Source organism: Pseudophryne corroboree, chromosome 9 (genome assembly GCF_028390025.1).
Source record: "Pseudophryne corroboree isolate aPseCor3 chromosome 9, aPseCor3.hap2, whole genome shotgun sequence".
Classification (NCBI taxonomy): Eukaryota; Metazoa; Chordata; class Amphibia; order Anura; family Myobatrachidae; genus Pseudophryne; species Pseudophryne corroboree.
In genome coordinates, this window is record NC_086452.1 from 50092025 (window position 1) to 50118316 (window position 26292).

Below are 26292 nucleotides of genomic sequence, written 5' to 3' on the forward strand. Positions count from 1 at the left end.
TAAGATACCAGGTAATTCCCCACAGCTACACCTAGGGTAAGTACCTACACTTCCTCCAGTCTGCCAGAATTTTTTCATCTTCTCCTAGGGTCAGGAGGACTACCGCGTGATCACAGCTGACCTCCACACAAGACTAAATACATCACATGGATTATAACATCTAAGGCAGCAGCCATACCCACACCAGTGCAGACAGTCACACCCATGGGGGAAGGGACTTACCACCTACCCCCCCCCCCCACACCTGCATCAAAAAATAAAAAAAAACTTCTGCTCATTAAATGAATAAGTGCTGTAAGTCTTTTGTTGAAACGCATTTCACACAGTCAGAGAGTACATACAGACTTCAGGGATATAATGTTATCATGGTGTGTGTAGCCGGTGATTGGGATGAAAGTGGAAATGACTGGTTAGGCCGCAGCTTAGAGCGGGCGTGTGTAAAGGGGAGAGGGGGAGAAAATGTGGGAACAATGAAAATTTGGAATAAGAAGTATTGTAATGTCTGTCGTTACTATTTCTCAATGAGATGAAGTATATAGGTATGTGTAGTATGAAGGGGATGTCTAATGGGTGGGTGGCCTGGGTGGTTGAGGGGAGGGAATGTTTACATTAATCTCTATGCAAGCATTCGCCAATTGTACCTCACGGTCTGCAATAAAGTATTTTTGTTTTTGACCGAGCACAAAGACAAAATGGCCCCTCTGGTACAGTCTCTTTTCGGAGCCTCTGTCCCGGCATGTTTGTACTAATAAAGCATAGAGAATGGAGGCTAGCAAAAATCGCTGTTTAGTAAATCTAGTCTCTCTGAGCAATCTGTGACTACAAAGCTGCCTATATTGGTTGGTTTGGTTTTCTTATAATTTCTTATGATCTAAAATGCTAACTTTGATAAAATTAAGGGAAATATTTATTAAAGTATATTTGCAGGTTATACCCCTAAAACACCAGTGTTCAGAGGGGGGAGGTTATGCAAATATTAAGCATCCCCAGGTTAAAAAGGAGTGACCTTCCATTCCGACAGCAAAGCAGCTCCTATAAGTTTCTATGGGGACTGCCATGCAGTCGGACTCACCAAGCTCCAGAATGGCATTAGTCCCAAGCAGCCTATGAGATACGGATTCACAAGATGTTATGCCCCAGAGAACATGGCCAAAGCTTGGTTAAATATTCACCAGCAGTTTCCCAGAGACGTTATTGCTCAGAATATTGAGTTTCTCCATTAAGTTATGAATAGACCTCCCATCTGTACTGGATTTCCAAGCAAATTCCCAACTTCTGCCCCAGATGCCAGTAACACAATGTACTTTCCTATATAGTATCTGGTTACAGGTGACATCTAACATTCAGTGGCTCTTATGGATCCATCATCTTGTGGACACATCACATAGGTGTACCTAACGCCCTCTTAACTAAAATACTTTAGGTTCCTGATATAGGATCTGTCACCTATTGCCTCTCAGAATAGTTCATCATCAGCCTTTGTTACCACATGATGGGGCAGATTCCATGGAGCATGTATTGACGGTCGCCCATCTGTGAGTTTCTGCAAATGCCGCTACAATCTCCTTCCCTTGTGTACAACCGTGTGGCCCAATATGCAGGGACTGAGCTGCTCCCACCTGCTATGGCTGGTGCAAGTTCTCCGTCTAACCATGGCCTCCTATGCTTATGGCTGACATGACTGCGACACTCCCATAACCCGCCCACTGAACGGGCCGCTTCTGTGTGCACTACTCTCCCCCTCCCAATCACCACCCAGGAACGTCCATCACTGTTCCGCTCAGAGCCGGCCCTAACCAATAGGATGCCCTAGGCAAGATTTTGGCTGGTGCCCCATAGCATCACCGCTGGTACCGCCTCTGACCCTGCACCCCTTTCCAAGCACCATCACCCTTCACCCATAGCAGTCCTCATTTTGGTGCTTCTATTTTATATATGAACAGTGAGCACATTTGGCTCACAGCGCAAAAAGGGGCGTGTTCTTGCTGGGAAGGGTGTTGGCCACACAATTGTACCCCCAATTCAAATTAGGCCACACAGTAGTGAAACTTTATTCACATTTTATCATGTGATAGTGTTCCTTATTTATGTTACATCACACAGTAGTACCACTTTACCTTATATACGTTATTCCTCACAGTAGTGCCTCTTATTCACATTACATCACACTGAATTGCTCCTTATTCACATTACACCACACCATATTGCTCTTAATTCACATTAGACCACACAGCAGTGCCCTTTCTATACGTTACGTCACACAGTAGAGCACCTATACACATAATGCCACACATTAGTAATGCATTTATACATATAATACCACACAGTAATGTCCCTTACACATATGACACACATTATTAATGTCATTATAAACATAATGCACCTTACACATTATGCCAACCTTTATTAATGCCCTTATACTCATAATTCCCCTTACACATATGCTGAACACCACTGCACAACTAACCCACCCGCACACAGCACTCACATGGCCGCTAACACTGTGACCCCTGCCTCTGCTTTGATACAGATGTGTCATCATACATTCTGCCTCAACACACTATACAGCAGATGCCTAGCGCAAGTCAGCTGGCAGCTCCCAGCCAGCTATGCTAATGTCGGGCTCCTTTTTTGACAGTGTAATGTAGCATTTTGTATGCAGATACAGCCGCAATCACACACAGAATACAGGCATGCCACATATCATTTTAATCAGCAGAAGCTGCTTGTGCCCCTAGGCATACCAAATGCCCTAGGCATTTGCCTAGTTTGCCTATGCCTAGGGCCGGCTCTGGTTCCGCTACATATTGATACCATTTGGCTGGAACACAACATCACCTTTGTGCGTACCACTCTGGGGGTAATTCAGATCTGATTGTAGATGTGCTAAATTTAGCACATCTATGATCAGTTACTTTGACATGCAGGGGTATGCCCAGCACAGGGCTAGTTCGCTGGCAGGCGGCTACCCGCCATGTCCCAGGTTGCTGTGGCTGCGTGTGCTGCGGTCCGCCCCCACAGTGGTCTGGACACATCTGCATTGTCCGGACTGTGCCCCACCAACGGCGTTCTAATTAGAGATGAGCGCCTGAAATTTTTCGGGTTTTGTGTTTTGGTTTTGGGTTCGGTTCCGCGGCCGTGTTTTGGGTTCGAACGCGTTTTGGCAAAACCTCACCGAATTTTTTTTGTCGGATTCGGGTGTGTTTTGGATTCGGGTGTTTTTTTCAAAAAACACTAAAAAACAGCTTAAATCATAGAATTTGGGGGTCATTTTGATCCCAAAGTATTATTAACCTCAAAAACCATAATTTACACTCATTTTCAGTCTATTCTGAATACCTCACACCTCACAATATTATTTTTAGTCCTAAAATTTGCACCGAGGTCGCTGTGTGAGTAAGATAAGCGACCCTAGTGGCCGACACAAACACCGGGCCCATCTAGGAGTGGCACTGCAGTGTCACGCAGGATGTCCCTTCCAAAAAACCCTCCCCAAACAGCACATGACGCAAAGAAAAAAAGAGGCGCAATGAGGTAGCTGTGTGAGTAAGATTAGCGACCCTAGTGGCCGACACAAACACCGGGCCCATCTAGGAGTGGCACTGCAGTGTCACGCAGGATGGCCCTTCCAAAAAACCCTCCCCAAACAGCACATGACGCAAAGAAAAAAAGAGGCGCAATGAGGTAGCTGTGTGAGTAAGATTAGCGACCCTAGTGGCCGACACAAACACCGGGCCCATCTAGGAGTGGCACTGCAGTGTCACGCAGGATGTCCCTTCCAAAAAACCCTCCCCAAACAGCACATGACGCAAAGAAAAAAAGAGGCGCAATGAGGTAGCTGTGTGAGTAAGATTAGCGACCCTAGTGGCCGACACAAACACCGGGCCCATCTAGGAGTGGCACTGCAGTGTCACGCAGGATGGCCCTTCCAAAAAACCCTCCCCAAACAGCACATGACGCAAAGAAAAAAAGAGGCGCAATGAGGTAGCTGACTGTGTGAGTAAGATTAGCGACCCTAGTGGCCGACACAAACACCGGGCCCATCTAGGAGTGGCACTGCAGTGTCACGCAGGATGTCCCTTCCAAAAAACCCTCCCCAATCAGCACATGATGCAAAGAAAAAGAAAAGAAAAAAGAGGTGCAAGATGGAATTGTCCTTGGGCCCTCCCACCCACCCTTATGTTGTATAAACAAAACAGGACATGCACACTTTAACCAACCCATCATTTCAGTGACAGGGTCTGCCACACGACTGTGACTGATATGACGGGTTGGTTTGGACCCCCCCCAAAAAAGAAGCAATTAATCTCTCCTTGCACAAACTGGCTCTACAGAGGCAAGATGTCCACCTCATCTTCACCCTCCGATATATCACCGTGTACATCCCCCTCCTCACAGATTATCAATTCGTCCCCACTGGAATCCACCATCTCAGCTCCCTGTGTACTTTGTGGAGGCAATTGCTGCTGGTCAATGTCTCCGCGGAGGAATTGATTATAATTCATTTTAATGAACATCATCTTCTCCACATTTTCTGGATGTAACCTCGTACGCCGATTGCTGACAAGGTGAGCGGCGGCACTAAACACTCTTTCGGAGTACACACTTGTGGGAGGGCAACTTAGGTAGAATAAAGCCAGTTTGTGCAAGGGCCTCCAAATTGCCTCTTTTTCCTGCCAGTATAAGTACGGACTGTGTGACGTGCCTACTTGGATGCGGTCACTCATATAATCCTCCACCATTCTATCAATGTTGAGAGAATCATATGCAGTGACAGTAGACGACATGTCCGTAATCGTTGTCAGGTCCTTCAGTCCGGACCAGATGTCAGCATCAGCAGTCGCTCCAGACTGCCCTGCATCACCGCCAGCGGGTGGGCTCGGAATTCTGAGCCTTTTCCTCGCACCCCCAGTTGCGGGAGAATGTGAAGGAGAAGATGTTGACAGGTCGCGTTCCGCTTGACTTGACAATTTTGTCACCAGCAGGTCTTTCAACCCCAGCAGACTTGTGTCTGCCGGAAAGAGAGATCCAAGGTAGGCTTTAAATCTAGGATCGAGCACGGTGGCCAAAATGTAGTGCTCTGATTTCAACAGATTGACCACCCGTGAATCCTTGTTAAGCGAATTAAGGGCTGCATCCACAAGTCCCACATGCCTAGCGGAATCGCTCCCTTTTAGCTCCTTCTTCAATGCCTCCAGCTTCTTCTGCAAAAGCCTGATGAGGGGAATGACCTGACTCAGGCTGGCAGTGTCTGAACTGACTTCACGTGTGGCAAGTTCAAAGGGCATCAGAACCTTGCACAACGTTGAAATCATTCTCCACTGCACTTGAGACAGGTGCATTCCACCTCCTATATCGTGCTCAATTGTATAGGCTTGAATGGCCTTTTGCTGCTCCTCCAACCTCTGAAGCATATAGAGGGTTGAATTCCACCTCGTTACCACTTCTTGCTTCAGATGATGGCAGGGCAGGTTCAGTAGTTTTTGGTGGTGCTCCAGTCTTCTGTACGTGGTGCCTGTACGCCGAAAGTGTCCCGCAATTCTTCTGGCCACCGACAGCATCTCTTGCACGCCCCTGTCGTTTTTTAAAAAATTCTGCACCACCAAATTCAAGGTATGTGCAAAACATGGGACGTGCTGGAATTTGCCCATATTTAATGCACACACAATATTGCTGGCGTTGTCCGATGCCACAAATCCACAGGAGAGTCCAATTGGGGTAAGCCATTCCGCGATGATCTTCCTCAGTTGCCGTAAGAGGTTTTCAGCTGTGTGCGTATTCTGGAAAGCGGTGATACAAAGCGTAGCCTGCCTAGGAAAGAGTTGGCGTTTGCGAGATGCTGCTACTGGTGCCGCCGCTGCTGTTCTTGCGGCGGGAGTCCATACATCTACCCAGTGGGCTGTCACAGTCATATAGTCCTGACCCTGCCCTGCTCCACTTGTCCACATGTCCGTGGTTAAGTGGACATTGGGTACAACTGCATTTTTTAGGACACTGGTGAGTCTTTTTCTGACGTCCGTGTACATTCTCGGTATCGCCTGCCTAGAGAAGTGGAACCTAGATGGTATTTGGTAACGGGGGCACACTGCCTCAATAAATTGTCTAGTTCCCTGTGAACTAACGGCGGATACCGGACGCACGTCTAACACCAACATAGTTGTCAAGGCCTCAGTTATCCGCTTTGCAGTAGGATGACTGCTGTGATATTTCATCTTCCTCGCAAAGGACTGTTGAACAGTCAATTGCTTACTGGAAGTAGTACAAGTGGGCTTACGACTTCCCCTCTGGGATGACCATCGACTCCCAGCGGCAACAACAGCAGCGCCAGCAGCAGTAGGCGTTACACGCAAGGATGCATCGGAGGAATCCCAGGCAGGAGAGGACTCGTCAGAATTGCCAGTGACATGGCCTGCAGGACTATTGGCATTCCTGGGGAAGGAGGAAATTGACACTGAGGGAGTTGGTGGGGTGGTTTGCGTGAGCTTGGTTACAAGAGGAAGGGATTTACTGGTCAGTGGACTGCTTCCGCTGTCACCCAAAGTTTTTGAACTTGTCACTGACTTATTATGAATGCGCTGCAGGTGACGTATAAGGGAGGATGTTCCGAGGTGGTTAACGTCCTTACCCCTACTTATTACAGCTTGACAAAGGGAACACACGGCTTGACACCTGTTGTCCGCATTTCTGGTGAAATACCTCCACACCGAAGAGCTGATTTTTTTGGTATTTTCACCTGGCATGTCAACGGCCATATTCCTCCCACGGACAACAGGTGTCTCCCCGGGTGCCTGACTTAAACAAACCACCTCACCATCAGAATCCTCCTGGTCAATTTCCTCCCCAGCGCCAGCAACACCCATATCCTCCTCATCCTGGTGTACTTCAACACTGACATCTTCAATCTGACTATCAGGAACTGGACTGCGGGTGCTCCTTCCAGCACTTGCAGGGGGCGTGCAAATGGTGGAAGGCGCATGCTCTTCACGTCCAGTGTTGGGAAGGTCAGGCATCGCAACCGACACAATTGGACTCTCCTTGTGGATTTGGGATTTCGAAGAATGCACAGTTCTTTGCTGTGCTGCTTTTGCCAGCTTGAGTCTTTTCATTTTTCTAGCGAGAGGCTGAGTGCTTCCATCCTCATGTGAAGCTGAACCACTAGCCATGAACATAGGCCAGGGCCTCAGCCGTTCCTTGCCACTCCGTGTGGTAAATGGCATATTGGCAAGTTTACGCTTCTCCTCCGACAATTTTATTTTAGGTTTTGGAGTCCTTTTTTTTCTGATATTTGGTGTTTTGGATTTGACATGCTCTGTACTATGACATTGGGCATCGGCCTTGGCAGACGACGTTGCTGGCATTTCATCGTCTCGGCCATGACTAGTGGCAGCAGCTTCAGCACGAGGTGGAAGTGGATCTTGATCTTTCCCTAATTTTGGAACCTCAACATTTTTGTTCTCCATATTTTAATAGGCACAACTAAAAGGCACCTCAGGTAAACAATGGAGATGGATACTAGTATACAATTATGGACTGCCTGCCGACTGCAGACACAGAGGTAGCCACAGCCGTGAACTACCGTACTGTACTGTGTCTGCAGCTAATATAGACTGGTTGATAAAGAGAAGATGTCTATGTAACTATGTATGTATAAAGAAGACTGAAAAAAATCCACGGTTAGGTGGTATACAATTATGGACGGACTGCCTGCCGAGTGCAGACACAGAGGTAGCCACAGCCGTGAACTACCGTACTGTACTGTGTCTGCAGCTAATATAGACTGGTTGATAAAGAGAAGATGTCTATGTAACTATGTATGTATAAAGAAGAATGAAAAAAAACCACGGTTAGGTGGTATACAATTATGGACGGACTGCCTGCCGAGTGCAGACACAGAGGTAGCCACAGCCGTGAACTACCGTACTGTACTGTGTCTGCAGCTAATATAGACTGGTTGATAAAGAGAAGATGTCTATGTAACTATGTATGTATAAAGAAGAATGAAAAAAATCCACGGTTAGGTGGTATTACAATTATGGACGGACTGCCTGCCGAGTGCAGAGACACAGAGGTAGCCACAGCCGTGAACTACCGTACTGTGTCTGCTGCAACTGGATGATAAATGATATAAAAAATATATATATATCACTACTGCAGCCGGACAGGTATATATTATATATTATATAATGACGGACCTGCTGGACACTGTCTGTCAGCAGAATGAGTTTTATTTTTATAGAATAAAAAAAAAAAAAACACACAAGTGAAGTCACACGACGAGTGTTTAACTTTTTCAGGCAATCACAATATAAGTATACTACTAACTATACTGGTGGTCAGTGTGGTCAGGTCACTGGTCAGTCACACTGGCAGTGGCACTCCTGCAGCAAAAGTGTGCACTGTTTAATTTTAATATAATATGTACTCCTGGCTCCTGCTATAACCTATAACTGGCACTGCAGTAGTGCTCCCCAGTCTCCCCCACAATTATAAGCTGTGTGAGCTGAGCAGTCAGACAGATATATAATATATATAGATGATGCAGCACACTGGCCTGAGCCTGAGCAGTGCACACAGATATGGTATGTGACTGACTGAGTCACTGTGTGTATCGCTTTTTTCAGGCAGAGAACGGATATATTAAATAAACTGCACTGTGTGTCTGGTGGTCACTCACTATATAATATATTATGTACTCCTGGCTCCTGCTATAACCTATAACTGGCACTGCAGTAGTGCTCCCCAGTCTCCCCCACAATTATAAGCTGTGTGAGCTGAGCAGTCAGACAGATATATATAATATTATATATAGATAATAGATGATGCAGCACACTGGCCTGAGCCTGAGCAGTGCACACAGATATGGTATGTGACTGACTGAGTCACTGTGTGTATCGCTTTTTTCAGGCAGAGAACGGATATATTAAATAAACTGCACTGTGTGTCTGGTGGTCACTCACTATATAATATATTATGTACTCCTGGCTCCTGCTATAACCTATAACTGGCACTGCAGTAGTGCTCCCCAGTCTCCCCCACAATTATAAGCTGTGTGAGCTGAGCAGTCAGACAGATATATATAATATTATATATAGATAATAGATGATGCAGCACACTGGCCTGAGCCTGAGCAGTGCACACAGATATGGTATGTGACTGACTGAGTCACTGTGTGTATCGCTTTTTTCAGGCAGAGAACGGATATATTAAATAAACTGCACTGTGTGTCTGGTGGTCACTCACTATATAATATATTATGTACTCCTGGCTCCTGCTATAACCTATAACTGGCACTGCAGTAGTGCTCCCCAGTCTCCCCCACAATTATAAGCTGTGTGAGCTGAGCAGTCAGACAGATATATATAATATTATATATAGATAATAGATGATGCAGCACACTGGCCTGAGCCTGAGCAGTGCACACAGATATGGTATGTGACTGACTGAGTCACTGTGTGTATCGCTTTTTTCAGGCAGAGAACGGATATATTAAATAAACTGCACTGTGTGTCTGGTGGTCACTCACTATATAATATATTATGTACTCCTGGCTCCTGCTATAACCTATAACTGGCACTGCAGTAGTGCTCCCCAGTCTCCCCCACAATTATAAGCTGTGTGAGCTGAGCAGTCAGACAGATATATATAATATTATATATAGATAATAGATGATGCAGCACACTGGCCTGAGCCTGAGCAGTGCACACAGATATGGTATGTGACTGACTGAGTCACTGTGTGTATCGCTTTTTTCAGGCAGAGAACGGATATATTAAATAAACTGCACTGTGTGTCTGGTGGTCACTCACTATATAATATATTATGTACTCCTGGCTCCTGCTATAACCTATAACTGGCACTGCAGTAGTGCTCCCCAGTCTCCCCCACAATTATAAGCTGTGTTAGCTGAGCAGTCAGACAGATATATATAATATTATATATAGATAATAGATGATGCAGCACACTGGCCTGAGCCTGAGCAGTGCACACAGATATGGTATGTGACTGAGTCACTGTGTGCTGTGTATCGCTTTTTTCAGGCAGAGAACGGATTATAAAGTAAACTGCACTGTCCTCACTAGTAAACTCTCTCCACTCAGTCTCTACACTTCTACAGTAACAGTACTCCTCCTAGTCAGCTCCAGTAAATCTCTCTCAGTCTCTTATAATCTAAATGGAGAGGACGCCAGCCACGTCCTCTCCCTATCAATCTCAATGCACGTGTGAAAATGGCGGCGATGCGCGGCTCCTTATATAGAATCCGAGTCTCGCGATAGAATCCGAGCCTCGCGAGAATCCGACAGCGTCATGATGACGTTCGGGCGCGCTCGGGTTAACCGAGCAAGGCGGGAAGATCCGAGTCGCTCGGACCCGTGAAAAAAAACATGAAGTTCTGGCGGGTTCGGATTCAGAGAAACCGAACCCGCTCATCTCTAGTTCTAATGCCGTTGGTTTGCCCCCTCCCGCCCCATGACCGCCACTGCCTGTCAATCAGGCAGGGGCGATTGCAGCCCTGAGATGCTTTTAGCATCTCACTGGGCCTCCCCAAAGGGCTTCAGACTGCGATTGCTGCTGCAGCGATCCAGTCTAATTAGGCCCTCTGTCCGCACCATAGGGGTTTTCTACGTAGTTGCAAATAATCGTTCAGCTACAGGAACATCGGCTGCGTATGGCTCAGAACCCGGCCCAATGTCTCCTTGCATCATCATATTAGGGGCTGTTTCTGAGAGCTGCTGCACAAGCAAAAGTCGCTGTAACCTGCAGCAGCCAAATGTATTTAAGCTGTCATTTATTTCCTGCACATATCACACAACAAAAGAAGCCATCTGATTGGCTGCTGTGTTTTACAGCACCGCGTTCTGTTCTTAGGAATGTCATTAGTCATTGCGGTCTTCAGTCCTGACTCCTGCCATCTCCTGAGCTGTATAGTGAACAGGTCCTACCTGACTGCTGAATGCACAGTGGGAAGCAGCGACTGGTGAGAAGAGAAGAGCCACGTACAGGAGGAGCTCCATGGTGATTCACGCAGCAGCTGGAAAGAAACAATTGAAGAACATTTTTCTCCTCCTAAAATGACTTTGTCCTCAAAGATGTCAGAAAGCCATTGCCTGTATTTCTGAAGACTGAAAAAGCGCATCATAATCATAGGTATATAGGGGGTCATTCCGAGTTGATCGCTCGCTAGCAGTTTTTAGCAGCCGTGCAAACGCTATGCAGCCGCCCACTGGGAGTGTATTTTAGCTTAGCAGAAGTGCGAATGGTTGTATCGCAGAGCGCCTGCAAAAAAATTTTTTTTGTAGTTTCAGAATAGCTCAAAACCTACTCAGCGCTTGCGATCACTTCAGACTATTCAGTTCCAGATTTGAAGTCACAAACCCGCCCAGCATTCGCCCAGTCACGCCTGCGTTTTTCCAAACACTCCCTGAAAATGGTCAGTTGCCACACAGAAACGCCCACTTCATGTCAATCACTCTGCGGCAACCAGTGCGACTGAAATGCATTGCTAGACCCTGTGCAAAACTACATCGTTCGTTGTGCCCATACGCCACGTGTGCGCAGAACTGCCATTTTTTAGCCTGATCGCTGCGCTGTGAACAAATGCAGCTAGCGATCAACTCGGAATGACCCCCATAATAATATATAAAAGAAATCAGTACATTTGTATGACATTTTCAGAGCGTAAAATTGACCAAAGATTGATTTTATATTGATTTAAAATCAGTCAACATCAACAGTATTTCAGGGTAAATATTCTGTGGTATATTTAATTACTAAAGGGTAATTTTGGTCGATTTGGGGTTTTGGGTGTATTTTTAGTTGATTTTTATTAAATTTTGCAAATCAGACTATAAAATCAGCTATAAAACCGAATACAGGTATTGACCAAATATCAGCACTTTTAAACATAGAAACAAAGAATGTGACGGCAGATAAGAACCACTTGGACCATCTAGTCTGCCCCTTTTTTTTACCACATTTTTATCTGAAACCTTATTTGATCCTTATTTCTTTGTAAGGAGATCCTTATGTCTATCCCATGCATATTTAAATTGCTCTACTGTCTTAGCCTCTACCACCTCTGATGGGAGGCCATTCCACTTGTCCACTACCCTTTCTGTGAAGTAATTTTTCCTCAAATATCCCCTGAACCTCCCCCCTCCAGTCTCAGTGCATGTCCTCGTGTCCTATTGCTTCTCTTCATTTGAAGATTGTTTCCCTCCAGGACTTTGTTAAAACCCTTGATATATTTGAACGTTTCTATCATGTCCCCCCTTTCCCTTCTTTTACACTGACGACTACAGGATCCCTGGATTACTAACAGTCGTTTTGAAAACTGAACACAAAACCGACACAGAAATCCCCAAACTAATAGACTAATACCGGCATTTTAGCTTCTAAAATCTATTGGTTGAGGCTTCATTGTGATGCCTATAAACGTGGACACCAGCATGTGGTGCATGGTGGACAGGGGCGGATTGGGATGGAAAACCAGCCCGGGAAATTTCTGTAAGCAGCCCTAATGGGGGCGGGGTCTGTGGAGGGGGTGGGATCCCTCCTCATAGGGCCTGATTCTGAGTCAGAGGCAGTCACGGCCTTCCTTTTGTCTTTTGCTGCAGCTGTGTCTGTGACTTTATGTTAATGCTGCTACAATGCCCTTCCCTGGTGTACATCCATGCATCTGAATGTGCAAGGACTGAGACGCCCCCTTTCAATGTCTACAGATGCATCATGCTTTGTGCATCTTTAGACGCCACCATCTGTCGCACCATTGACACTTTCACCAGCCCTATGCTAGGTGCAGATCATCCGTCTGAGTGTGGCCTCCAATTCTACGTCTCTATATGCAACCACTATCAGCAACACACCCATATCACTCCAGATACACGCCTATACTACATTACATCTGCGTTTGACTAGCCAAACCCCTGTAACCGACCAGGAATGTCCAACACATTTCTAATACACTGAATATGTACTGCAACACTCAGTAGCGGCTCTTGCCACGGGCAAGCAGGCTTTTTGCCCAGGGCGCCGCTACCCTGAGGGTGCCGCTGTGGCAAGGGGTGGTCTTCTGTATGCCGGCGGTCGGGCTCCCGGCGCTCAGTATACCGGCGCCGGGAGCCCGACAGCCGGCATACCGACAGCCGGCATACCGACACTTATTTTCCCTCGTGGGGGTCCACGACCCCCATAGAGGGAGAATAAAATAGTGTGGCGCGCGTAGCGCGCCACCGTGCCCGTAGCGTGGCGAGCGCAGCGAGCCCGCAAGGGGCACATTTGCGCTCGCCACGCTGTCGGTAAGCCGGCGGTCGGGCTCCCGGCGCCGGGATGCTGGTCGCCGGGAGCACGACCGCCGGCCAGCCGTAGTGAACCCGTGGCAAGAGCCGCTACTAATTATCCACCCTCCCTCCCCACTCCCGGCTGCAGCAAGCGCCGTGTGCGGCCGCTGCAGCCGTGTCGCTGACTCACGCTAGAGGTCAAAATTGACCCCTAGTGTCAGTGCGGTGCTGCTATGCGAGAGACGTCATGTGATTTTTCTTTTAGGGTTTCAAAGCGGCGCTACTACAGAGGGCACAGCTACAAGGGGCACTACTACTGGGGGCCCATACAGGGTGCACAGCTACAAGGGGCACTACTACTGGGGGCCCATACAGGGTGCACAGCTACAAGGGGCACTACTACTGGGGGCCCATACAGGGTGCACAGCTACAAGGGGCACTACTACTGGGGGCCTATACAGGGTGCACAGCTACAAGGGGCACTACTACTGGGGGCCCATACAGGGTGCACAGCTACAAGAGGCACATCTACAGGGGGCACAACTACTAGGGGCACAACTTCAGGGGCATAGGCGTGCGCACGGGGGGTGCCTGGTGCACACTGGCACCCCCTAATGTCCGGCACCCCCCGCACGCCTGCAGCACAGTGATCACATGCTGCTCATGCCTGTTCCTCCTCCCTCCCCCGCTGCACCCGCCGTGCCCGCCGCACAGTCAGGAGTCAGAACTGACTGTCTGGGACTGACCGGCGGCTGCACTGGGTGACAGTGGATGCGATGCGGTGCACTGAAGTACAAAGCTTCGCCCCGCGCCACAAAGTGACATCACGCCGCCCGCCTGCCTGACCTCACACTCTCTCTATTGCGTGCCACTGCTACCATAGCCGCACAGCAAGGCGTTCCTCTCTGGTGGAGTCGAGGACGAGGACCCGGAGGCAAAATTCAGCTCAACACAGATGGTTCAGAGACTGCCACGCTCAGCTCAGTCAGTGACTAAAGTAAGTAAACCACTGCTGTGCTTCAGCTGAGCCTGTTCCTGTTTTTATATATATACTGTACATGAAGTTGTCCCCCCCCCAAAAAAAAAATGTAAAAAAAATAAATAAATCTGTAAGTGTACTCAGGGAAAAAAACTTAAAGCACAGAAAAGAAGGGTTTAAAAATATATTAGCTGAGCCAAGCTCTTAGTAGTTTCCTGAGAGGGGTTTTAAGGGTATCTGGCACTGGGGCATACCATGTGGTGTAATGTGAATTTGGCTAATACCGTGTGGCGTAATGTGAATGTGGTTCATATCGTGTGGCGTAATGTGAATTTGGCGCATACTGTGTGGCGTAATGTGAATTTACACTCATACCGTGTGGCGTAATGTGAATTTCCGCTCATGCTATGTGGCGTAATGTGATTTTCCGCTCATGCTGTGTGGCGTAATGTGAATTTGGCTCATACTGTGTGGCATAATGTGAATTTATGTTCATACCGTGTCGCTTAATATAAATGTCTGCTCATACCGTGTGGCGTAATGTGAATTTCAGCTCATACCGTGTGGCGTAATGTGAATTTATGCTCATACCGCGTGCCGTAATATAAATTTTGGCTCATACTGTGTGGCATAATGTGAATTTCAGTTCATACCGAGTGACGTAATGTGAATAAGGGGTAACTGGTGAGCATGGGGACCTGTGTCCTGTGGACGAGGAGTCTGATGGCATAGAAAGAGGCAGATGTGGGTCTAATGGCACATGTGTAAATTTTTTACTTTACTTGTGTTAAATTAAAACTCGTTTGCCTCCCTAAAGCTCCCGTTATTTTCTGAGTGTCCCACTCAAAATCAGTGTGTTGGTGCTGGGCGGTACAAGGGGTGGGGTGTGTGTGGGTGGAATGTATATGCACCTAGGCTCACCACTCTCTAGTCCCGCCACTGGGTCAGGGATAGGTTGAGGAACTGTAAGCAGCAATAGGGTGCAGCGGCAGCTATGACTAAGGGTTATGCCATAGCGGGCAGTCAGTACCAGCTGATGGTCGCACTATTATGTTTTATTTTATTTCTCTAGGGTGTATTATATTTACTTTATTAGAAACTAGGGAGAAATTAGTTTACGCCATGTGATTTTACTGAGGGAATGTGAAATAGTGATAGACACGCCCCTGGGCGGTGCTAGATATGCCCAAAAAGCGTCGCTAGACACGCCCAAAAAGCGGTGCTAGACACGCCCCTCCGGCGGTGCACCCCCTAATAACATTAGCTGCGCACGCCTATGTTCAGGGGGCACTGCTACAGGGGGAACAGCTACTGGAGGAAAATTAACTGGGGGCACAGATGCTGGGGTCACAACTACTGGAGGCACAGCTACTGGGGGCAAATTTACAGGGGGGCACAAGTACAGGGGGCACAACTACCGGGGCCACAGCTACAGGGGGCAAATCTACAGGGGGGCACAAGTACAGGGGGCACAACTACTGGGGCCACAGCTACAGGGAACAAATCAACTGGGGGGCACAACTACTTGGGGCAAATCTGGGGGCACAGCTACTGGGAGCATAACTGTGGCCACGCCCCTCCCCTATGAAGCCACGCCCCTGTTTTGCCGAAGGGGGGGCGCCAGTTGAAACTTTCGCACTGGGTGCCACAAGGTGTAGAACCGGCCATGGCAACACTATACCAACACCACTGGGACGTATGCGTGGTGCAACTCAGACGGAAAACACCACTCCACTGCATCTGGCTCAGAATCAGCCCCATAATGCTGTATACTATGCCACAGTGGCACTTGCTAAATAAAATAACTATAAAAGAGACATGCATATTTACATAATCTCGCTCCATTCCTAACTGCTGATCTCTCTAATTATAAAAACAATCAGAGGTACAGTAAATAGAAAATAACAATTACAAAAAAAAAACCCAATAAACATTCTGCCTGGCAGTCAGCAGCTTGTGTGTCTTTATGGTGACCTCCCTGCCCCATATTTTCCCCCCAGTGCACACACATGACTAACCGCTCCAGTACACACATATGACAGCCCCCCCCTCCCAATACACAAATGACTGACCCCCCAGTACACACATATGACAGACCCCCAGAACACACATGACTGACCCCCTCCAGTACACACATGACAGACCCCCAGAACACACATGACTGACCCCCTCCAGTACACACATATGACAGCCTCCAGTACACATATGACTGACCCCTCCAGTACACACATATGACAGACCTCCCTTTCATTACACATATGACAGCACCCCAGTACACAAATGACTGACCCCCCATAGTACACACGGTTCCGGTATGAATGGTCGACAGTCATCTGTTGACCATTGTGTGTGTAGTGGGGGGGTCAGTCATGTGTGTACTGGAGGCTGTCATATGTGTGTACTGGTATCCGTTCACATGGTCGACCATGTTATGGTCGACAGTCATTAGGTCGACCACTATTGGTCGACATTGACATGGTCGACATGGACACATGGTCGACACATGAAAATGGTCGACACATGAAAGGTCGACATATGAAAAGGTCGACATGAGTTTTTTAACTTTTTTGGGTGTCGTTTTTTGCGTAAAGTGACTGGGAACCCCAATTAGTGCACCGCGTCCCCTCGCATGGCTCGCTTCGCTCGCCATGCTTCGGGCATGGTGCCTTCGCTCCGCTACCGCTTCGCTCGGCACACTTTACCGTTCCAATCGTAGTCCATGTGGATCGTAAAGTATGGAAAAGTTCCTTAAAAGAAAAAAAAGGTAAAAAACACATGTCGACCTTTTCACGTGTCGACCTTTCATGTGTCGACCATTTTCATGTGTCGACCATGTGTCCATGTCGACCATGTCAATGTCGACCAATAGTGGTCGACCTAATGACTGTCGACCATAACATGGTCGACCATGTGAACGGATACCAGTACACACATATGACAGCCTCCAGTACACACATGACTGACCCCCCCACTACACACACAACAGCCCCCCAGTACACACATTACTGACCCCTCCAGTACACACATGACAGCCCCCCCAGTACACACATGACTGACCCCCTCCAATACACACACATGACAGCCCCCCAGTACCCCTGACTGACCCCCTCCAGTACACACATATGACAGCCTCCAGTACACACATGACTGGCCCCCTCCAGTACTCAAATGACTGACCCCCTCCAGTACACACATATGACAGCCCCCAGTACACACATGACTGACCCCCCAGTACACATATATCACAACCCTCCCCAAGTACACATATATGACAGACCCCCCAGTACACACATGACAGCCCCCCAGTACACACATATGACAGACCCACCCAATACACCTATAAGACAGCTCTTCCCCATATTTTCCCCCAGTATACATATATGACCATAGCCAGAAGAAGAGGGGGCACAGGGCATACTGTACCCAAGCCCCCCTTTGTCATGGACACCCCCCCAGTCGGAGCCCACTGACATCACTAGCTTTCCCTCTTATGCAGCAGCAGAACCAGGAAGCCAGAATGCGAGCTGGACAAGTTACATAATGAGAGTATTCGGGTTTAGAGAGAGACACACATAGAGTCCTCCTGACTCCCGTCCCAGTGTGTTAGCAGTACAGAGGCTGTTGCTATTCCTGCTTGTGACAAGATAAATTATAGATTTTATTTTTCTATGTGTATTTTAAGGTTGTTAAGTTATCTTTGTTCCACTAAAAGAAAATTTTTATAAAATAGTTGTCTCTCAATTAGGTGGCGCTATAAACAGTACCCAGGCATTATTAAACTATTAGTTTAAATCTAATCAATACCATTGATTAAATTCTATGTACACAATCCATACCTCCCAAAATGATCCATTTTAAGAGGTAAAAAATACTCTCTACCTGTACTTCCCTCTTAAGTTTTTTTTGTTCTTCAATATTCTTATTGGGTATTTCAACATACAACAGAAAAAAAATGAAATAGAGAGATCGCAAAATCACAATCAGCATACAATAGGTGAGTAGCTTAAATATATCTGGGTAAGATCAATAAGCCATTTCGCACAGGTTGGGGGGGAGGGATAACATTTCCATACTAGAAACAAATATGTAGGAGCCATGCAATGTTGCACCTATGCGGAGAGAAGAAAAGGCGGTGTCAGAGTTCATTGGTGGTAACAGTCTGAAGTAGTAGATGAAAGTTAGTTAGAGTGTGGTTGGATGCGGAAATATGCCTGCAATATTTATCTCCTGAACAGGCCCGGCGACAGGGGGGGTCAAAGGGGACACTCATCCCGGGCCCCGTCATTGTGAGGGGCCCCAAGGTCCAGCGGCGGCAGCATGTAATCATAAATGTAAAATAATTATATAACTCACGGCATCTCGCAAGCTGCAGGCTGCCCGAGCCCTGTGGTCACTCCTCAGTGCACTGCGCTGCCCCTAGCCCCAAGTCAGCTGTCAGCCTGAGCCAGTCCCCGGCCGTGCCATGTGCAGTGCACTGACGTTGCACCACTAGTCACACAGCAGGACGCTGGTCCAGACCGCCCTCTCCTCTTCAAGTCCTCACCGCACTCCGCCCTGTGTCTCTGCTGTGTGTGAGGAGCCGGAGCGCCAAGCAGGAGCGGCACAGGACAGACTCGGACAGTACTGCAGGACTGGGACTGCTGGCAGATTGTCACTCGGAGGAGCTGGTTAATTAGCGGCACCAGCGGTTGTGTGCTGCTGGTAAGGATCTCTCCAACTCCAGCATGTTTGTGTACTTGGGTTTGGTTTGGGCTTTTGGGTTTGGGGCGGGCTGCGGGCAGGCACATATGGATGTATCTGCATGCATATTTATTGGCACATGCAGGGAGGGTTGTGTATGGGTCAGGGGGCAAGAGGGGGGGCCCGCAGAGATATCAGTGTAATGGGCCCCAAGATTTCTGTTGCCGGCCCTGCTCCTGAAACATTTAAATCCTGGCCAAAGTTAACTATCGTCCATCTGTAGTCGGGTTCTCATCTTTCCTCTTATAAAGACGTGTATATACAACATATAACAGATAATATGGTATGATCCTCTTTATATTTCACAATTGAAAACATCAAATACCAGTACAGTATAAGGTTAACTGGGGGGGGGGTTATAGAAAAGAGTAAGGGGGATCAGGTGGAGAAGGAAGGTTGGAGGTGGGGGGATTACTGGGGGTGGTTGCCAATGTCCTTTTGTATATATTTACTGGTTTCTGTCCTTCTGTTTATCATATCCATTTACATCTTGGGAATTACCACTGATGTACAGTGCTTAAAGTGGTTCTTTAGAGGTGGGGGAACTCGCCCTCCCATGGGTGCCACACCCCTATACCCTCCCACTCAGTATGTTTCATGCCCCTAGCCCCTCCCTTTTAAGTGTGTTCATTGATTATGTATTAATGTAGGGGTGTGTGCTCAGTGACAGGGGAGCTATGCGCCTAAGTAATTATCGGTGCTTCTATCTTTTAGAAGTGGGACTGACCACCACTTCTAAAAGTGGAACTGACTGTTTTGACACCTGTGTGTGTGTGTGTGTGTGTATATATATATATATATATATATATATATAAGTGATGAGCGGGTTCGGTTCTTCGGAATCCGAACATCCCCCCCCCGAACTTCAGCTTTTTTACACGGGTCCGAGGCGGTTCGAACCTTCCCGCCTTGCTCGGTTAACCCGAGCGCGCCCGAACGTCATCATCCCGCGGTCGGATTCTCGCGAGATTCGTATTCTATACAAGGAGCCGCGCGTCGCCGCCATTTTCACTCGTGCATTGGAAATGTTAGTGAGAGGACGTGGCTAGCGTCCTCTCTGTTTTATTCATGTGGCTGCAAATATCTGTGCTTACTGCTTTATTGTGGGGACTGGGGAGCAGCTGTATTATATAGGAGGAGTACAGTGCAGAGTTTTGCTGATCAGTGACCACCAGTATTATATGTTCTCTGCCTGAAAAACGCTCCATATCTATGCTCAGTGTGCTGCATATATCTGTGCTCACACTGCTTTATTGTGGGGACTGGAGAGCAGCTGTATTATATAGGAGGAGTACAGTGCAGAGTTTTGCTGATCAGTGACCACCAGTATAACTATATATATAGCAGTACGGTATAGTAGTCCACTGCTCTACCTCTGTGTCGTCAAGTATACTAACCATCCATACCTGTGGTGCATTTCAGTTTTGCACAGTTTGCTGACCACCAGTATATATAATATATAGCAGTACGGTACAGTAGGCCACTGCTCTACCTACCTCTGTGTCGTCAAGTATACTATCCATCCATACCTGTGGTGCATTTCAGTTGTGCGCAGTATATATAGTAGTAGGCCATTGCTACTGATATATTACTGGCATATAATTCCACACATTAAAAAATGGAGAACAAAAATGTGGAGGGTAAAATAGGGAAAGATCAAGATCCACTTCCACCTTGTGCTGAAGTTGCTGCCACTAGTCATGGCCGAGACGATGAAATGCCATCTACGTCATCTGCCAAGGCCGATGCCCAATGTCATAGTAGAGAGCATGTAAAATCCAAAACACAAAAGTTCAGTAAAATGACCCAAAAATCAAAATTAAAAGCGTCTGAGGAGAAGCGTAAATTTGCCAATATGCCATTTACCACACGGAGTGGCAAGGAACGGCTGAGGCCCTGGCCTATGTTCATGGCTAGTGGTTCAGCTTCACATGAGGATGGAAGCACTCATCCTCTCGCTAGAAAAATGAAAAGACTTAAGCTGGCAAAAGCACAGCAAAGAACTGTGCGTTCTTCTAAATCACAAATCCCCAAGGAGAGTCCAATTGTGTCGGCTGCGATGCCTGACCTTCCCAACACTGGACGGGAAGAGGTGGCGCCTTCCACCATTTGCACGCCCCCTGCAAGTGCTGGAAGGAGCACCCGCAGTCCAGTTCCTGATAGTCAAATTGAAGATGTCACTGTTGAAGTACACCAGGATGAGGATATGGGTGTTGCTGGCGCTGAGGAGGAAATTGACAAGGAGGATTCTGATGGTGAGGTGGTTTGTTTAAGTCAGGCACCCGGGGAGACACCTGTTGTCCGTGGGACAAATATGGCCATTGACATGCCTGGTCAAATTACAAAAAAAAATCACCTCTTCGTTGTGGAATTATTTTAACACAAATGCGGACAACAGGTGTCAAGCCGTGTGTTGCCTTTGTCAAGCTGTAATAAGTAGGGGTAAGGACGTTAACCACCTCGGAACATCCTCCCTTATACGTCACCTGCAGCGCATTCATCATAAGTCAGTGACAAGTTCAAAAACTTTGGATGACAGCGGAAGCAGTCCACTGACCACTAAATCCCTTCCTCTTGTAACCAAGCTCCTGCAAACCACACCACCAACTCCCTCAGTGTTAATTTCATCCTTACACAGGAAAGCCAATAGTCCTGCAGGCCATGTCACTGTCAAGTCTGACGAGTCCTCTCCTGCCTGGGATTCCTCCGATGCATCCTTGAGTGTAACGCCTACTGCTGCTGGCGCTGCTGTTGTTGCTGCTGGGAGTCGATCGTCATCCCAAAGGGGAAGTCGGAAGACCACTTGTACTACTTCCAGTAAGCAATTGACTGTCCAACAGTCCTTTGCGAGGAAGATGAAATATCACAGCAGTCATCCTGCTGCAAAGCGGATAACTCAGGCCTTGGCAGCCTGGGCGGTGAGAAACGTGTTTCCGTTATCCACCGTTAATTCACAGGCAACTACAGACTTGATTGAGGTACTGTGTCCCCGGTACCAAGTACCATCTAGGTTCCATTTCTCTAGGCAGGCGATACCGAAAATGTACACAGACCTTAGAAAAAGAGTCACCAGTGTCCTAAAAAATGCAGTTGTACCCAATGTCCACTTAACCACGGACATGTGGACAAGTGGAGCAAGGCAGACTCAGGACTATATGACTGTGACAGCCCACTGGGTAGATGTATTGCCTCCCGCAGCAAGAACATCAGCGGCGGCACCAGTAGCAGCATCTCGCAAAAGCCAACTCGTTCCTAGGCAGGCTACGCTTTGTATCACCGCTTTCCAGAAGAGGCACACAGCTGACAACCTCTTACGGAAACTGAGGAACATCATCGCAGAATGGCTTACCCCAATTGGACTCTCCTGGGGATTTGTGACATCGGACAACGCCACCAATATTGTGCGTGCATTACATGTGGGCAAATTCCAGCACGTCCCATGTTTTGCACATACATTGAATTTAGTGGTGCAGAATTATTTAAAAAACGACAGGGGCGTGCAAGAGATGCTGTCGGTGGCCCGAAGAATTGCGGGCCACGTTCGGCATTCAGCCACCGCGTGCCGAAGACTGGAGCACCAGCAAACACTCCTGAACCAGCCCTGCCATCATCTGAAGCAAGAGGTGGTAACGAGGTGGAATTCAACCCTCTATATGCTTCAGAGGATGGAGGAGCAGCAAAAGGCCATTCAAGCCTATACATCTGCCTACGATATAGGCAAAGGAGGGGGAATGCACCTGACTCAAGCGCAGTGGAGAATGATTTCAACGTTGGGCAAGGTTCTGCAACCCTTTGAACTTGCCACACGTGAAGTCAGTTTAGACACTGCCAGCCTGAGTCAGGTCATTCCCCTCATCAGGCTTTTGCAGAAGAAGCTGGAGACATTGAAGGAGGAGCTAAAACAGAGCGATTCCGCTAGGCACGTGGGACTTGTGGATGGAGCCCTTAATTCGCTTAACCAGGATTCACGGGTGGTCAATCTGTTGAAATCAGAGCACTACATTTTGGCCACCGTGCTCGATCCTAGATTTAAAACCTACGTTGTATCTCTCTTTCCGGCAGACACAAGTCTGCAGAGGTTCAAAGACCTGCTGGTGAGAAAATTGTCAAGTCAAGCGGAACGTGACCCGTCAACAGCTCCTCCTTCACATTCTCCCGCAACTGGGGGTGCGAGGAAAAGGCTAAGAATTCCGAGCCCTCCCGCTGGCGGTGATGCAGGGCAGTCTGGAGCGAGTGCTGACATCTGGTCCGGACTGAAGGACCTGCCAACGATTACTGACATGTCGTCTACTGTCACTGCATATGATTCTGTCACCATTGAAAGAATGGTGGAGTATTATATGAGTGACCGCATCCAAGTAGGCACGTCAGACAGTCCGTACGTATACTGGCAGGAAAAAGAGGCAATTTGGAGGCCCTTGCAAAAACTGGCTTTATTTTACCTAAGTTGCCCACCCTCCAGTGTGTACTCCGAAAGAGTGTTTAGTGCAGCCGCTCACCTTGTCAGCAATCGGTGTACGAGGTTACTTCCAGAAAATGTGGAGAAGATGATGTTCATCAAAATGAATTATAATCAATTCCTCCGTGGAGACATTCACCAGCAATTGCCTCCAGAAAGTACACAGGGACCTGAGATGGTGGATTCCAGTGGGGACGAATTAATAATCTGTGAGGAGGGGGATGTACACAGTGAAAGGGGTGAGGAATCGGACGATGAGGAGGAGGTGGACATCTTGCCTCTGTAGAGCCAGTTTGTGCAAGGAGAGATTGATTGCTTCTTTTTTGGTGGGGGCCCAAACCAACCAGTCATTTCAGGCACAGTTGTGTGGCAGACCCTGTCGCTGAAATGATGGGTTTGTTAAAGTGTGCATGTCCTGTTTATACAACATAAGGGTGGGTGGGAGGGCCCAAGGACAATTCCTCTTTTTACTTTCATATTTCTTTGCATCATGTGTTGTTTGGGGACTATTTTTTTGAAGTGCCATCCTGCCTGACACTGCAGTGCCACTCCTAGATGGGCCAGGTGTTTGTGTCTGCCTTTTGTGTCGCTTAGCTTAGCCATCCAGCGACCTTGGTGCACCTCTTTTTTTCTTTGCATCATGTGCTGTTTGGGGACTATTTTTTTGAAGTGCCATCCTGTCTGACACTGCAGTGCCACTCCTAGATGGGCCAGGTGTTTGTGTCGGCCACTTGGATCGCTTAGCTTAGTCACACAGCTACCTCATTGCACCTCTTTTTTTCTTTGCATCATGTGCTGTTTGGGGACTATTTTTTAAATCTGCCATCCTGTCTGACACTGCAGTGCCACTCCTAGATGGGCCAGGTGTTTGTGTCGGCCACTTGGGTCGCTTAGCTTAGTCATCCAGCGACCTCGGTGCAAATTTTAGGACTAAAAATAATATTGTGAGGTGTGAGGTGTTCAGAATAGACTGAAAATGAGTGGAAATTATGGTTATTGTGGTTAATAATACTATGGGATCAAAATGACCCCCAAATTCTATGATTTAAGCTGGTTTTTTTAGGGGTTTTTGTAAAAAAACACCCGAATCCAAAACACACCCGAATCCGACAAAAAATTTTCAGGGAGGTTTTGCCAAAACGCGTCCGAATCCAAAACACGGCCGCGGAACCGAATCCAAAACCAAATCACAAGACCCGAAAAATGTCCGGTGCACATCACTATATATATATATATAAATATACACAGTGGTCGAAGTGTCAATTTTCAAGTGGGGGTATGGAAAAGTGAAGGTTGTAATTCTGCGCTCCGGAAAAGGGGCATGGCCACTAAAATGGGTGTGTGTCCTTCAGTGTAGTTTACCACCCCTTATACACATTTTGCACCACAATAGTAGGACCCCTTATACTATGTACTACTGGTGCCCCTTTCACATTATTATAGCACACGGTATGAGCCGAAATTCACATTATAGCACACGGTGTGAGCCAATATTCACATTATAGCACACTGTATGAGCCAAAATTCACATTATAGCACACTGTAAGAGCCAAAATTCACATTATAGCACGCAGAATGAGCCAAAATTCACATTATACCACACAGAATGAGCCGAAATTCACATTATAGCACATGAAATGAGCCGAAATTCGCATTATTCCACATAGAATGAGCCAAAATTCACATTATAGCACACAGAATGAGCCGAAATTCACATAGCCCACGGTATGAGCCAAAATTCACATTATAGCACACGGAATGAGCCAAATTTCACATTATTCCACATGGAATGAGCCAAAATTCACATTATAGCACATGGGATGAGCCAAAATTCAAATTATACCACATGGAATGAGACAAAATTCAGGAAGAGTGACAGCAGGGACATAGGGACAGGGAAAGTGACAGCAGGGACAGGGAGAGTGACAGAGAGACAGGGAAAGTGACAGCAGGGACATAGGGACAGTGAAAGTGACAGAGGGACAGGTAAAGTGACAGCAGGGACATAGGGACAGGGAGAGTGACAGAGAAAGGGACAGCAAGGGCATACAGTAGGGACTAGGGAGAGGAAGGCAGCAGGGTAAGATTACCTATTTAGCAGCTGCGGTGCAAGAGGAGGCTGTGGTCTGTGGTGCATGAGGAGGCTGAGGTCGGCGCGGGGCGGAGGAGGCTGTGGGCTTCCGAGATGGTGTGGAGGGGCAGAGGACTGAGGGCGGCAGAGGAGTCTGAGGGCGGTGTAACGGAGGAGGAGGCTGTGGTCGGCGGCCTTTGGTCCGGCACTGGCTCAGCGGTGACGCGGCGGGGGCAGCAGTTGGAGATCACATCATTTCCAAGCGCCACCCGTACACACACAGTGAATGGGAAACGGGTCGGATCGATCCAGCTCCCATTCACACCGCACAGCGCGCCGGGTTGAACACTAGTTCAACCCTGCTCGCTACCAGGGTTGAAATACCGGGTCGCTCGACCCAATATTTTTCCCCTGGCACCTTTCAGACCGTACATGAACACGGGTTATGCGCTCTCATGTGCCTATAGCTGGCGTCCTGAAAGGGTTATTATCTATCTTTTTACCATATAAAATGTATACCTTTGGGATTTAACAAGAAGTGTTTTTTTAAACTTATCGCTCGGTGATGAAAAAAAATTGACAACGTAAAATAGTGCAGCGAGAGGCAGCGCTGAATTGCACAAAAAATAAAACTCATTCATACAAAAAGAGCCCAAAATATGTATGTATGTATGTATATATATATATATATATATATATATATATATATATATACACACACACGTGATTATGTATAGACTAGTGAGAGAGAAAGCAAAACACACAC

General features: G+C 47.5%; 1 protein-coding gene across 7 annotated transcripts in view; it reads right to left on the reverse strand.

The window, feature by feature from the left end:
- The window catches only part of C9H1orf210 (chromosome 9 C1orf210 homolog), a 542874-nt gene that overhangs the window by 39506 nt on the left and 477076 nt on the right, over positions 1 to 26292 (reverse strand). For 6 of the 7 annotated variants that reach the window (XM_063939312.1, XM_063939313.1, XM_063939314.1 and 3 more), the window contains one exon: positions 10941 to 11029. The exons of the other annotated variant lie outside the window; for it this stretch is intronic. In XM_063939312.1, the coding sequence (XP_063795382.1) occupies positions 10941 to 11012 (72 nt within the window). In that variant the 5' untranslated portion in view covers positions 11013 to 11029. The remainder of the gene's footprint in view (positions 1 to 10940; positions 11030 to 26292) is intronic. 7 annotated transcript variants of the gene reach the window in all.